This window comes from Spea bombifrons, chromosome 12 (assembly GCF_027358695.1).
Source record: "Spea bombifrons isolate aSpeBom1 chromosome 12, aSpeBom1.2.pri, whole genome shotgun sequence".
Lineage (NCBI taxonomy): Eukaryota > Metazoa > Chordata > Amphibia > Anura > Pelobatidae > Spea > Spea bombifrons.
This window is the reverse complement of record NC_071098.1, coordinates 10989628-11006099: the sequence shown is the minus strand read 5'-3', so window position 1 is coordinate 11006099 and position 16472 is coordinate 10989628. Positions and strand designations below refer to the sequence as shown.

Sequence of the window (16472 nt, the reverse complement as noted above, 5' to 3'; positions counted from 1 at the left end):
TTCCAAGCCTAGGAAATGGTCTTTTATAATCCAAATACAATTTAAATGTAACCATAATTTCAAAACGCCTGAAAGTAAAAATAAAATGAATTGCCTCCAGCATTTTAATAAACGCCCTGTCCTAGAAGGGATTAAGTCTTTCCTTGGCTTTACTAAAGCAGATATACCAAGGAACTGCCTACAAGACTTTAATGGACTCATCATGAACTGAAAAAGATCCTTCAAGGAAAATGATACAGCTGGATTTAGAGGGTTGACCATGTCTCCTCCATAGCCTTCTAGACAACTACTTTACAATTCAACCCCAAAAAGCAGGACTATGTGGTCTAATGGAAGATCTTCTAGGGGCAGAATATGGAGGAGGGACAGAGGGGCTTTTGGGCTGGGTTCGGAGGAATCAATTAGACCTTGCAATACAGAAAGCGCATTATGACTAGAAGGCCACAGTTTTACACAAGGGTCCCTTTTTTTTACCTCTTCTTTTTTCTCTAGATCACATTGCAAACATGCAAATCAGCCAGCAGCTAGGACATCCGTTCAATCCAAAAAGGAACATTTTAGAGAATGCACAGCCCCAAGCACAACACGTCACACGTCAGAATGTCCAGGGGGGGTTAAACGCATGCACTCACACACATGAGCATAAAGAATGCAACCAGGGGGTGTGATGGCAGAGGGACAGGTGCAAACACCCCCTTTCTAAAGAAATTTAGAACTTCAATAAAAAAAAAAAATCGAGTTCATCTCCCCCGGTAATCCCTGATTTAAATTCAATAAGGCCCTTATGATTTTCTCTGTATACACTCTGTATAACCGGCTGGTACCCTGACTTCTCTGCTAAGTGAGTAACATTGTATCCGCCCTCCTTTTTGGGATTTTGGTCTGGTTGCGTGATCAGAACACACACACATATACACTGATACAGACACTGCCTTCTCCGTCCTCCCCCCACACACAAAAATATAAAAAGCAATAAGTTTACAAAAATAGAAAATAATTACAGCAGTGAATGGGCGGGGAGAGGAGGGAGGGAGGGTAGGTCAGCAGGAGGAAGAGAAGTGGGTTCCCCTATTATTTGGCTGTACAGTATAATATAGGAGGATTATTCAATGCATCTTCCACGAGGTGTAGCTCCTGCTGGTCAACATGGACATCCTTAATGCACCCAATGAATCCTGTACTATACGCTTTAGGGAGCTTGTAGGAGACGCTCAGTTTCTCGATTCCACCTGCAAGGAGACAAAAAAAATATATATATAATGATAATGACATATCCCCGATTACATTCATCCTGATAAAAGCAAGAATAAACTTATAAGCTTATACTAATTTTGTCAAAATGGAAATAACTATATATATCATTTTTTTTTTAAATGGCATAACCCAAGTGGTTGCCAGAGGAAACCCTTTTAATAGCCATGGCACCAGTGATTAAGGTGAGGGTAGGAGGCCTTCTCAATGTGAGCCGTTACATAGTTTTATGTGGTTCTGATTGCTAGTTTCTGCAACAAAATGAATATGACATTCCATGTGCAATGTGGACCGACTCAAACCTCCAGGAACAGTATACAGGATGGCTAGTGAAGTCTTCCTGCTGCCATTAACCAAGTGTTGCTATGGTGGTAGCCACCACTCCATGTTTCCATAGTCCCTGTTAATATTTGAGTTTATAGGGATGGACACCCAGTCTTGTTAATCACGATGGATCATAATAGGTTGGCAAGAAGCGGAGCTGGTTGATAAGCAAAAGGGTGCGCTGAAAATCGAACAGTCTAGAATTTAGCTGCTCTGATACCCCTAACCATTCCACTAATCTGGCTGATTTCAAATATTAAATAATACAAATCTGATCAGTCAAATGCTTAAACTGTTACTGTTCCTTTTTCTCACATGGAAGACAAATGCTGCCACACAACGTTAATCAGCGCCAGATATTTTTTTATTTATTTTTTGCCGGATTTTAAGATGTTTTTTTCACGAAAAGTAGATAATTTATTCCTAAGAGCAAACTCACATAAGTAGTTGGTTGGCCAGAGCAGGTATCAATTCCGAGATAACATTGACCTATACAGAAAAGTCATGCTCGCATGAAAACAGATCGTTGCAGATGAGCTGAGGAGGTTTCAAATTGTGGTGTTGGAAACCCCCAATACAGTTAAATCCCATAACGGCAGGCATCATTCAAACTTGTCTTGACATGAGGGAAAATGAGTAGGGGAGAACTACTCCAACTATGTATTTCTCCTGTTACTGGGATTAGCTAAATCAGAGTTTCTCAAGGTCAGACCCAAAGTAATCGAAGCAGTGCATGTTTCAGGATCTCCTTAGATGGACATTCATAGATCAATCCATGATTCAGATATAAGTCATTTAAAAGTCTCACTGAGCTTGTTGCACTAATAGTTAGTGGATCTTCCAAGAGCAAAGACAACTAGAACTACAAATACACAGTAGATTTGTATTGCTGAACGAAAGTTGCGACACTCATTCTGGACAAATTCCAGGGGTTACTTAGTCATAGCTACTGAAGTACTTCTGGCTCCTGCTTCTGTCCTAATATTGATCTTTATGGATGCATATTCTCTTGACCCATTATTTTTGTCTGGCTCCTAAACATCATATATATTTATGTGAACATGATCATATACACATCAACATATTATTACTACTGTACATTTCCACTAATTTTGTGCCATCACCTGTTTGATCAAATCAAATTGTCTCTAATACTATAAAATAGGATATTATCAGTAACAATACATACCCAGCCAGAGGGCTCCATCTGTATCCAACTGTTTGGCTCCAAGAGGAGATGATCCAAAGACGGGGGCCTCATTACCAACCTGCAGAATGCCATCTCTGTTGTTCCTATTAAGATATAATTCCAATAAAACAACTGTGAATAATAGACAAGATAAAAAAACACAGACACACACAAGTATACATCTTTAATTTCATAGAACGCTGAGCATTTTATTATATAATGTGGTCTCCAGATGGACCATCAAATCTGACACTGCTGAAGTATTTGGACAAGACCATTTGTTATCCCATAAAAAGGGTTAACCACTGATTTAGCCCTATGACCAGTGGAGTGACAAGGCGCATTTCACATTCCTGCAATGTACGCCAATCCCTTGGTGTATTCATGCAACCGCCGTCTGACCCCTAGTGTTTTTCTAATTTGTGTAGTAGTCACAGAGCACATTGTGTCCCTGGTACTCAAACCCTGGCATCTGAGATATCCAGAAATCTCAGAGCCCCAATAAACTCCCCCCAAATGAGCGGCAGCCATCCAAAATCATGGCGTGCCTGTCCCCACGGAGACACTAAAGCTTGCCGTTCATGGAATGCGAGCCCGACTGCACTTGTGTGACTACAGCTTGTTAACTCTCTCCTACTAAGAGAAAACACTGGGCTAACTCAGTATGTTTATTTTCCATACGTTCAAGGAGCCATTCATGGAGTATCCAAATCATATTTCTCCCAGTCTATTTGTCTTATTGTGTATCCCACAGCTCCATAAAGGAGTGCAGATCAATAATCTATGATCAATAAACATGATCCAAATATATTGGGTAGCTCTCTAGCTATTGTCAAACTAAGTCTCACCCCATACTCCTTAAAACAGAGTGAGCAGCTGAGCATCAGAGCAAATATAGTCCAAGTAAAAGCTTCACTTGAAAATGATTGATTACTCCATGGCGATAACCCAGTGTTTTGGGTACCGAGGGCTTGATTCAAACACCCGTCGGCAACAAAGAGACGAGACAAGTCAGCTGCACTTGACCACCCCTTCACACCGATAAACAAGGTACCAGTATTATTTTTTTGAAGGAGTAGCTGTCGAGTGCTGCTGACTTGTCTCGTCTCTGGGAAATATAGTCCCACAACAGCTTGAGAGCTACTCACTATCTACCCTGAGAGCTACTCACTATCTACCCTGATCACTACAATATTCAGCCTCGTACCCCCTATTATATGCATCCGTTGTTTCATGTTTATTGTTTTATATCAGTATATACTGTAAAAAGTAGATTGCTGAACACAACATTAATCTTTTAATGTAAAAAAAAAAAGTTGGTGATTTTTTTTTGGTAAGTTATGCTATGGTCATAATTCATGGTCAAGTACGTACACTAATTACATTATTATTACATTAATAACAGTAATGCCGTGAGCAAAAACACCAGTGATATGAATGAAACTTTGGTTTGTAGGTGAGATACTAAAACACATGAAGGGCCAGTCCAGGGGCGTTTTAGGTGCTAGAATGGGCTGATTGAAAATGACACTTCGCTGTAACTGAATAATACGCTCTGCGTTATTCAAACTATCTTACTAACATTTGAAAACATTTAAAGTTTCTTCTGTTGGTTAATGTAATGCAGTTCATGTTCTCGTTTAACATATTCCTGTGTATTTTTTTTTTGCTTTACTTTTGAGCTGCAGCCACCTAGCGCTGATCTTGCACAGTTTGCAAGGAGATTTTACTAAAAAATAATAAATGGCCGCTTTAAAATGAACGAATAAACTATTGGGAATCTCCCTATTACTCCAGTATGTAATTTAGGAATTAAGCCCACTAAAAAGGAACCGGTTCTAGGTTGTTCACTAACGATCCTTTGTCATGATCTTAATGTCAGTAATGTTAAAAGGAATGATCTGATGCTGCGGCTTTAAGCTTCCTTCACAGGAGCGCCTGGCAGTGTTTGTTGCGCAGGTCTCTGTAGCAGCCACGGACTTAGATCGGTCCGGTGGAATGTCCTGGAATCCCGAGCAGGCGAGCCCCAGCACGCCCTTCTTAGCCTCCCCACCCGCTTCCCATTCTGCAGATGCTTCTCTCTATTCTTATACCGGGAGGGCAATAAAGGGCACAGCAAACTGATGGATAATGCCAGGCAAATGCACCGTTTCAATACATCCTTCACGTCACAAACTCACAATGAATAATGGCAGTAAGAATGGTGCCCTCGCTTACTAAATTCCTAGTGAACACCACCTACGTGTAAAATGTAGGATTTGGGAAAAGTAATGGCTTTAAACATAACTTTTGTGAACTCCAAATATACGATCTGTGGACTGCTATATTGTACAGCTATCCATAAGCACATTTCCCAGAAAAAATGCAATATATATATATTTTTTTTATTTATTTAGTGCTGTATTTGTGAAATTGCCTTTTGACTCAATATAATTATTTCCAGTTGCATTAGATTCACCTTAACTACTTTGGAGACACAGTTGGATACTCCCGGTGTATCTCCTTCTGTACCAGTATGTATTATTTTTGTTCATGTTATTGCTAATTTTGTGTTTTTCCTCATTGGAACATTGTTACGGAATATGTTGGCGCTCTATGAATAAAATGCAGTACTAATGATATTGCTATCTTAGAAAGTAATTCATTATATAAGTGAAACTTCAGTTTGTTAAATTTTTAGTATCACGCTACCGTTTGTAGCTATCGTTGGATGTCTGTGATAGCGTCTTCAGATGTAACAATATGGTGATATATTATAATAATATGGTATTGCCAAATGACCCCCATATAACTAACCTCATTGCTTTGATACGGATCCACTGGTTGGTGTTAACAGGCACCGTGGAGCGAAGGATGACTGGCTTAGAACCCAGATCATAGATCATTTGGATATAACCTCCCACCACCGCGAGGGCAATGTAGTCGGAACGCTCTGTTCCTTTCCCGCTCCATAGGATGAGACCCTGGGTGGCTTCAGTCTTGATACTCAGCTCAAACTGGTTGGACAACAGAGCCTTCTCACTGCAGAAAGGAAGATTAAAAGAAATGTATAGGTCAAGATTATGTATAGGTTTAGGTAGTCCTAAAGTAATGTGTTCATGATCCTCTGCTGATGCATCAGGTGTCCAGTAACCCCCGTAACCCAAGTTTACTTAATTACATGTTTATTTAAATTCGAGATGTTACTTAAACAAGAAAGAAAATTGTTTCAATATTGATTCTAGACAACGAGCCATTATTCTAAAACACCGGTTATTTTACATTTTACATAAACCTTTTACACAAATGTATCTGCATACAAATACCACAACCTAGAAAACACAACAAACACAGACAAGACAGCACAACACAACATCACAAACTGCCTCCACTTTTCATTTATAGAAACGGGTAGAGTTTCGATAAGGGATGATTTTCTAGACGGAATTAGCCGAAGTCGGATGCCTCCACCCACACGGCAGCAGCTGAGAAGCGGGGAAGTTCCGCAAGGCAGAAAATCATCCTGGAAAACCCCATCCAATGCATTCTATTACTGGCAATAGCAAAACGCGCTGGGAGTCCAGCAAACAGCTGACTACTTCGGAGTGGCTTCACCCTTTGGGCACTGGAAGGGGATGCATTAACCTAAGTGTAATAAATGGTTCAACCCTATGGCTCACAAAGGGTTAAACGTGTCATTTGCCTGCAAAAATGGCTACTTGCAAAGGTCCAGAAGACAAAACGAAACACCTATGTGCAATAGTCCTTTTATACAATGTAGGTATCACAATATGGAGTCTATAGTCGAAAGCCATACCTTTTATAGGGTCAATATATAGCAATCTATGTTGGCCCACTAAAAGATTTTGCCTAATCCTCCATTCGTTTTCACCCTGCAAACTGCATGATGCGGCTCTGCTATACGTAGAATTTGCTACTTATACCTTCTCCTAGACTAGGAAGCTCTCAGCCATAAACTGAGACCGTTCTAAATTATGGCTATTAGCAGACATGGAGCTAAAAGAAGCATGAAGAGCAAGCAAGAGAAACAAATGGAGTGAAGACTTCTATTCTGCTACTTTCTGTACATTCCTATATGCACACATTGGGGGTTATTTCAAACCCAATACTGGTGCAAACGTCTTATCGCCTTAGCAACTAATGTAGTGCGCCAGTCTTCAGAAATATTCCATTGGTTTCTATGGTGATAAGACATTCTAAAACGTACAATTTTCTGTTATAAATAACCCCCCCCATCAACTTTCATTGCCCAATATTTGTCATCAAACAGCATGGTCTGGTACTTGGATCTGCGATAATCTGCAGTAAAAGGGTTAAATGACCTCTTTGTGATTTCGTATTATGGAAGGGGCAAATCAACCTCAGTGGCGTTAGGAGATTGCCATTTCTTGCCGGAGATGACCACCAAGCACCATAAAAGATAACTGTTTACCTGGTAGACAAATGAAGAGTTTTATGTACAAATCCTGCCAACTCGGCAGCTGGGATTTAGCTCCGTATCCATGTTTCCCGAAGCTCCCATGTATTATTTGCAGATGATTAGGGTGTATTAACTGGTAATGAAAGCTTTGAAATAACAAGGGCTTACCGTGCAGAAAATAACTTGCTAATGAAATATAATTTGCTTTCGCAAACTGACATGTATCCATGCTCATATCTGCAGTGAGTGTCTGTATTATTGCCGCTGCTTCCATCAAGACTGCTTACACAAGCAAATATCTGCTTACATTCTTTGCAGATCTACAGATGTGTTGTCAGAAGCTTTGCGAGAAGCGGAGGTACATAAATCATTTAAATGCGCAGACAAGGGACGTAGGGTATGCTGAAGAATGGCAGGTGAGGACTTGAATGATTTAATATGCTAGCCAAAGGGCTACAAAATGTGGGGATTAGACAACATTTTGTTGTGAAGTTTCTGGTTTATTTATCTAGGTCATTGACTTAAACTCCCACTATAATAGCGTGTCTAGTATAATTGGGCCCTTTTATTATGAATGGCTGCTCCAGAGTTCTCCTGCCAAAAGGGCTGAGCTGGCCCCATATAATGCATGGTTCAAGAAGTGAGAAAGATCTTATTAATGATGCATTACGAAGGCTCAACACGGCCATTTTCCCTTTAGAACTCAATGAGATGACCCGGCACAATGCATATTGATGTAACTGGTCTATACTCCTATAATGAATGGTTCAATGAATAAACTTCTAATCCACTCTCCATTACACATGGTGGTGCCAAGCAAGGCGATGGAGTCACCTCTAGGATACCATTGCTGAAATGAGAGGGAAAGCACCTCCATAAAGCTCACGTTTCTGTGATACTCTACTTAGTGGTCAAGGCTTCACACATCTAACGGTAAATCAAAAAGCTTTGTCATCCCAGAACAGAATTGCAATATTGATAAGCAACCTTTAATCTATAGAAAGCAGAATCCCCTATTCTATCGTATATAAAGACTCAATAGAACATTTATTGAATGGCCAGGCACCAAGGAATCTTATTAACCCTTTTACCGCAGATGCTGGCATGTTACTACAACAGCAATATCGGCTAATAAACAAAAGAACAAAAGCGACAGACAAAGCAGGCAGTGGAAACTCACCTGGGGTCGTCCGGATTGTCCACAGGATCAGGACTTAGAGGCAGAAAGAAAGTGGGAGCATGCAGTAAGCGGCAGCAGAATAACCAGCAAGAGACCCCTTATCACCCCACATTCAATACGATTTCCCTACACGTTATACAGTCTGCAGCTACAACACCACTGAGACATTATCATGCTCTATTAATCTTTATTTACCCAATGGACATTACGCATTGTTAATAACGCGGTAATCAGATGCAAACATGACATATTAGTACACAGTTCTGCAAGTAAAACTAATAGCGAGACTGACGGACACATTATAGAAGCCAATCAGAAAATATTAGAAAATAATAATAGAAAATATTGCCCTGCTTCATGGATTTTTAGAAGTGTCCTTAGTTAAAAAACATCGAGGCATCATAACTAAAAGGACTCCCTAACCATAAAATATCTGTCCTCATTCTAATGCCATTGAACGGTTTTCTCTTTAGGGTTCAATGGATAGCAGATAACCTACTATAAAGTGATTATCATATTCCATATTGTCGGTGATTCCAATGTGTTCACCTACGTAGAACAAAATAATCCAAGTGCTAAGCCTGTCGCAGTCTAATGGTCATAAAGACGCTAAGATCCGACATTAAGCATGTTCCCTGCCTGGTGCTTATGAGATCACACTAAAGACTATTAAGCTGCATTCAAAAACATGATTTTCGTATTGGCTGTAAAATGACGATACGTGTCAAAATGACTCGATACGGCAGCAGGGAGGTACATTGTGCCCTCGTTAGTGCCGGAGGCAGAATGAAACTTCCTAACCTTGTTTGCTACATTTGACTCGGATCTCTAAGGAATAGGGAGTTTAATGGCTGTTGTATTACGTGATGCCTGCAGTTGATGAATCCCAGTAAATGTCATTTGTATCAGGCTGACTTAATGAGGGCAAGCACAAATCGACATTATGTTTTTTAGCCCCACGTCCAATGTCAAATTATAAAAAATATTACTTGGACACGAGTGTAGCTCTGTCTATAGTACTTAAATACAAATATTTTTGTAATTAGTCAGTGATGATTGAAGAAGCCGCAAAGAATTCTTTTTATATAAGAATTCTTATTAAAGTGAAAGGCATAAATAATGTAAAAATGACATCAGCTGAGGCTGCGCTGATACGCCTGGCACTTCATTAGTAGGGAGACTCAATGTGCCGAGATGGAGACACTTAGCTTCAAGCTTGGCTATAATACTAGTTCCCAAGGCTGCCATTAAACCTGAAACAACTGAAACGGATTATCTATAAACAATACTATCAATTATATGGAAAACAGTCACATGCAGATTTAAGAAGCTGATACATTTCCATGTATATAAATATATATGCAAAGACTGCTCTTTGTAATGCTTCCATATTTTTTAGCTGTATTGGTTGGGTGGAATTTTAATGGCTTACCATAATGATCATATTAAGACACGGAGAGACCCATTTACCCTACTGTTCCATATACCCAATATAATAAAACACACAGAACAAATACAGGAATATGTTGATGTCGATCACAAGGAACATTTACAATGACCATTGCATGATATGTGTGTAATTGTAGTCCTTGCCATAGTGGGGATCCACCAAGGACGTCTGAGTATGAGAATGGATGAGGAAAACGGGGGCAGTTGGTAAGGAAATAGCGCAGTTACGATACAAATGTGAGAATGCGCCAGACACACTACATGGAACATGGCGGCATGAACTGATGGCAAATGGCTTATGTGTGAAGGCAAGTTACTTACTCAGGTATCTCATTAGTCAGTTGGCTTAAAAACAAGGAAACAACACAGACATGTATAAGACACACAGACAAAGCTGACGGACACAGACTTCTGATCAAACATTAAAGGGAAGCTGTTTTTCTTTCCTATGGAAATGTTGAATGTATGTGAATCACAAAATGCGTATGTATGTGAATGTTGGTACCTTGTCATGTTATTGGTATCCTCTGCTTGTTGCCCTGTGTATATGCCATAGGCAGGATTTACTACCAGTCTACATTAAGGAATACAGCATGCCTATAAGCGTAGAGGTCATTCTGCTAAGTGTCTCTTGCTCGAATCGCTGAGCTTGCCCCGCATAAATCATAGTTCAATCAGGAGGGCTCATTAATTTAACTATACATTATACAGGGCCAACCAAACTGGGGCTGGACCTTTATAATGTATAATGAAGTTGGCAAATTGGACCCCAGCTCTTCTTCAGAATCTCATAGAGTCCACACTATGATGTTTTTTCTCATTTCTCCTCTATACTGTTTGCCTGTGTGTTAACTGTAAGAAAGATACCGGGATATAAACATATGTATTCCTCTGTTAAACCAACCATACATACTATTTTCCTTTGGAACATGTTTGCAAAAAAATCATGTTCTTCCAATCCCTTTTTCAATCAGTCTCTGAGGAGTTTCCCTGGTTAATGTTGGCAGGCCACCCCACAACCTGCAATATCTGCGAGAGATTAAAGTAATCCCATATATTTTAGGATCTTGACTTTTTATGTAGACTTTGTTTAGTGCTCCCCCAACTCCCATGTATTAAAGTGTGCGAACGTACTTTCACTATACTAAACCCAACATTGTCAGATTTATTTTATAAACAGGACAGGCTTTGGTTACTGGGGTAAAAGTCTGATTCTGATTAGCAGGCCACTTGAACATGGTTTCTTATTGGCTCAGGCGATGTCAGCGGGATGAAAGCAGCCAATAGGAACTCTCATGTCCCAGGCAGATTTTACAAGCAGTGTGTTTTGTCGGGATGTTAAACACTATATGACAGTTTCCCTTTAATAACATGGAACAGGACATACAAGTCAACAGACGATCCTAGTTTTACTGCGGATGAGTTGTGTGGATGGCCGGAACACAAGTCCCTGTGATTGGCTTTATTAGTCAGGATACGGAGAGGCAGAGCTGCAGCTGCTCCTTAAGCCAAGTGCTTTCATTTTCTTCCCTACGGGTTTAACTAATGCATATTTACCGGAACAAGTACTTTCATGTGTGTTTTCACTGGTGGGGCTGTCAGGTCTGTCCCTTTAAAAAGAACTATTCCCTTCTGAAAACATAATTTCTACAGAGGAAGCAATGACATTTCGCTGAAGTTTCCATTTGGAAGCACAGTGTTCTGGAGCGTTTTGCTATCACTCATCACAGAGCCAGAAAAACATGCTGTCTTGGCTCCGCTTAACTGGCAGAAAAACTTAATTGTGCTCCTCAATTAAAACAGTGTCACAACGAGAAAATGGACAACAGAGCAGAAGACACTTTCTTTTATACACCTCATGTTCAAATCCACAGGACGCTCTCTCCTAGGCTTCGTATGGCATTGTTCTTTTTAACAAGCTCCAGTAAATGCAAAGCAAGCCAGACTGAAAATGAGCAAGATGGCCGCCTGTAAAACATCGAGAGACGGTTCCCGGTGGTGGCGAGATGCTTACCTTTTGGTCACAGCATTATGATACTCCAGGTAGGTTTTACCATCAAAGGACACGGCTTCAGACTCTCCAGCAGACTTCTCAATAGTTACTGAGGAAAACCCAAGAGAGGTCATATGATCAGTTCCTTAAGTCTTCTTAATTTACAGATTTTGTACAGAACTTCAATACTACAAGAGTAAGATGTATAACCTACAGTGATTACTACAGGAGCTTCCAGGACAAAACTAAAGGATAGGTCTGGAGTCATATTTAGATCTGGGGGCTCCTCAACAAACGGTGATCACAAAGTGATATATTCATTTAAAAAATACAAAATACAAACATTTATCACAATGCAGAGTGGGTGCTTACCTCGCTCACACTGCAATCCTGAAAAGCCTCTCTGGCAGACGCACTCATAGCTCTCTTTCTTGGGTACGCAAAGTCCGCTGTTCTGGCAAGGACTCGGTTTCTGACTACAGGCGTGACCGTGGAAGGGGGAAATCTCAACAGCATTGCGGATATTGTCTTCCCTTAGCACAGGAAGAGACTTAATAGTAATCTGCAAAAAGAAAAAAAACAACAGCGTGAAAAGGCGTGAAATATATTTTCTCTTAAATCAGAGTTTTTTGATACTTTTTTGCTGTTTCGTTATTAATAAGCAGTTTGAATCCTATATTCATTATATACATAAGACATTAGCGTTACATTATGCCATTCAAATATTAGAGGATACATGCATTTAAGAACTAGTGTTCAATAACTTTGATAGAGCTGACATCGCTACAATATTACTAAACTTTGGCCAAAAGGTTGGTCATAGGAGCCTCTTGGGCCTTGTTTGGGTCAAACAAAAAAAGCAAAGTGAGAATAAAATGACAATTAAATTCCTGCACACACGAGAGATGGAATGTCATGTTATATTATATGCAGTGGATATGGTATTATTAAGAGTAAACGGGCATTCAATTTGTACGTCTATCCTGTATCTCTGCTAGGTGCATGCTTCCTAGATATTATCTGATGTGGCGGAAGGTTATTTCCGAGGCCTGTGGACCTCTTACCTTCTGGATAGCCCCTTTGAAGCCAGTGGAAACAGCGGCAGCTCTTGCCAATTTGTTGAAATCTGGAGCCCCACCGACAAAGAGAGACTCCTTCAGATTAAGAGCTGTGTGCGGTGCCTGAAGACATCAACGAGAAAGGTGAGCTGCGTATTCATCAACAGACATGCATGCAATCTTTACACTTGTGTTTTTGCTTGTGAAATGAAATGATATGGACTTGCACAACCACGGCTCACAAAACGATGGACTTTAAGTCATGACTCATATGATTCCGATGGTTTAGACAATGATTGGCCAAGTCGCTAATTCACAAGTGATCCATTTCCTTCCCTGTCTTTGTCTTACAATAAGAACGCGGCAGCGGTTCCGCTGATATTAGTACGCTCAGGGGTCCTATTACTGCTGCTGTATCACAAAATAAAGTGAAAACCCAGAGTTCAATGTATTTATAATGTGCGCCCGCAGAGTGTTATTTAGGAAACAGGACCTTGTGATGTTACGAGGACTGCATAGAAATGGATTAGCGTATTCCCCCGCGCTTTGTGATAAGCATATGGCGCCCTCTTGTGGATTCCTGGGATATCAAATGTTACGACACGGGTCACCAGGACCCAAAATGCATCTAAAGATTTAAATAAGCAGTTGGGACCCAAGACATCCTTAAACTGCAACCTCATCCACTTGGTATACAGTAAAAAGGCCTTTGTTTTATAATTGTATGCTCTATTTTTTTTATCCCCGACAAAATAATCACCCAGTGATAATAAAGAACTAAGAGAAAGGTAATCCAAGATAAACTGTTTTGTTTTTTTAATTAAACCATTAAATTGAATTCTTCTCTTTTCAAATGTATATACTCCAGGCTCATTAAACACCCATAAAACTAAAACAACTACATTAACTGCTACTTGAGGCTCAAAACAGTTACAGAGATGGATGGCTTTAAAAAAAATAAGAGGGTACAATGTTTAGTCTCCAAATTAGGAAATCAGTAAAATAAAGCCAAGAGAGGAGAAGCAAGGTAACCAGAGCAAATTGTTTCTAGTCTAACGATGATTTGTCGAAGGGTTGAAATGGAAGGTTTGCGTGGGAGATGGAATGGAGCAGATGTGCTTATCTTTACCTTACGGGATTTCTGAAATCCAGAGAGTGCAACAATAGAAGAGGCAGAGGAAAGAGGAAAAGAGGAGAAAATAAGTCGTCAGTGGATTGTAAAAGCTTTGGGATGCAGGGTTTCTGACATCATCCATCCAGAAATCAAAGTATTTCAGCAAGTCTTAGACAACATCAACAATCCCCGCAGTGCGATGTACAGCAATTAACGCATCAGTCCATGATAGCCACAGACAACTGCGTAACTCAAACAAACAATGCAGATGACTCTCTCCTAATTGTCAGGCTTCTTGCCAAGTACTATTTGAAATTCGGTTTTGTTTTTTTCCTGTCTGAAGAGAATTTAAGTCAATAAAAAACATGCTTTTTTAAGTTCTGATGATTTAGAAGAAAATCTCGTCTTTGTTTCTGGGAATTCCTGGTAGTTCGGGGACAGATTTGGGTTTTTAAGGGCCTGGTGGATATAATTTTAAAAAAACATAAGAAAACAATGCATTTTGTTACCCCTAAAAATTTTATGTTCTCCCATTATGAGTAACCAGGCAGCCCCCATCCTCTCGAGGAGGCCTCGTGGATTGGGGACCTTAAATCATTTCTTATATATTGTGTATTAAACATGATTAAAATGAGACCACGGATAAAAACAAAGGGTTAAGTCGTTACAGCAGAAAAAACGGGCAGACAAGATGGGCCAAATGGTTCTAATCTGCTGCCAAATTCATTGTTTCTTTGGTTAACAATTGTAAATATAGGCAGGATTTATATAATTAAAGCAATTATAATAATCAAGAAATAATTAACAATTGGAGAGACAAAAAGTGCCTATTCACAAAAGGTTGCCTAGTGCTTAATAAGTACAATAAACAAATTGAACTACTTGGCTTTAGAAAGGATTTGCCAATCGGTCTCCTTGTTTCATGGGGTTCATTAGAAAAATCTTACTTGGGAGATAAAATAAATATTGTGATGCAGCTGAACACATGGGCAATAAACGAAAAGATTATTTTCTCAAAAAAACACAAACCTACAAACACCATAAACCAGCTACATCCGAGGTCAGTTTATATCATCATTATATTATTGAATTTACAAAAAATAACGTTTACTTAATAACGATTGACAAACAGAAATGGCATGTGCACAGTTAAGCGGACAAGGCGTCACTGTACACCAGTCTGTACCCAATACAAAACGCAGCGTTCAGCAGCTGTGATTGCTATATGGAAAACATCCTTTTGAGCGAGATACGAGATCACAGCGTGATGTTCAGTTTCTAAGCAGAACATCTCCATTTGCCTTCAACTACAAATCTCATCCTCGCATATCTTACCGGAGACTCTCCAGTGACTTGTTCCTTGTTATTGATCCGCATTAACCCTTTCCTTCCACTCCTTTCCAGTGTGACACTGACCCAGGTGTTTAAGGGAACCTCATCTTTGCTCCTTTAATAGAGAACATACCCAATGTTACAAGCGGCTTCTAAATACTATATATATATATATATATATATATATATATATATATATATATATACCATAGATGTTAACGATACAACATGAGCACTACAGTAAAGTCTACAGACATCATGCTGTGATAATGTTGGTTTCAGGTCTAGCATGATACTGTTAGGAACAAACATTACTTTATCAAAATATTATCTAGGATTTTCTTTATTTTAATTAATTTGATGTTATCAATTAATTGTATTTTCAGCCGTGGTGACGGCCTTGTTCCTATTAAAGAAAGATTCGAAAAACATTCTTCCCCAACATCCAGAAGGTGGGTGAAAGCGCCCCACGCAACGTCACTAAACAGATATATCTTTATTAATATGAGCCAGATATACTCGGCAGGTAAATCTAACCCTGTCCATTAACATCTTCCTGGACCCACAGGGTTCACACCAGGTCCCTTTCCTACTTTTTCATCATTCGCAGGAGTAGTGCAATAATTCCTACCTGCGGTTACTCTGTCAATTAAATAAACTTCAAGTACAAGAACATCTGAACACCGTATGCATATTAATCATTCGTATGACCAAGTTCCTTTACAAAATAAAATTGTCAGAAAATCCTTCCCACGTTAGTCAGGTTTCTCGGGGTGACTGCATTGTTATATTTCAGGTTGAACAAAATGTAAGATTATTAGGTGCAGAAAACTAAAGATATGCCACTTTCATTATTATTCCATCTATTATTTTGCGCTAATGAGTAGTTGATTACAATAATTTAGATGACTATGTTTAACAATTGAAAGTTGTTACTTTTTGCGACCCATTAATTAGCGGAGATAATAGTTGCCGAAGACTGTTTCTTCAGCGTTCCATTTTGTGCCCTTGGCTACCAACACAACCCCTTGAGAGCTGATAATAATGGTGACTCTATCATAAAAGAACTTATAAAATTCCATGAAGCATTTAACAGTTTCTTAAATCTTTCATCCGTGAATAAAGCGTGGGAGATCGAGTGAGAAGCGTACGGCTCCCATCA

At 39.5% G+C, this 16472-nt stretch overlaps 1 protein-coding gene across 10 annotated transcripts in view; it reads right to left on the bottom strand.

Annotated features, from left to right (window-relative positions):
• Nucleotides 1-498: 498 nt before the first annotated feature.
• Nucleotides 499-16472, bottom strand: part of AGRN (agrin) — a 178329-nt gene continuing 162355 nt past the window's right edge. For 4 of the 10 annotated variants that reach the window (XM_053452515.1, XM_053452516.1, XM_053452517.1 and 1 more), the window contains 7 exons: nt 15314-15425; nt 12871-12987; nt 12179-12368; nt 11828-11915; nt 5561-5785; nt 2765-2868; nt 499-1229 (listed from right to left, as the gene is read on the bottom strand). In XM_053452515.1, the coding sequence (XP_053308490.1) occupies nt 1072-1229; nt 2765-2868; nt 5561-5785; nt 11828-11915; nt 12179-12368; nt 12871-12987; nt 15314-15425 (994 nt within the window). In that variant the 3' untranslated portion in view covers nt 499-1071. Of the gene's footprint in view, nt 1230-2764; nt 2869-5560; nt 5786-8364; nt 8398-10134; nt 10159-11827; nt 11916-12178; nt 12369-12870; nt 12988-13993; nt 14006-15313; nt 15426-16472 lie in introns of all 10 variants that reach the window. The other 6 variants (XM_053452512.1, XM_053452513.1, XM_053452514.1 and 3 more) reach the window with 4 other exon arrangements.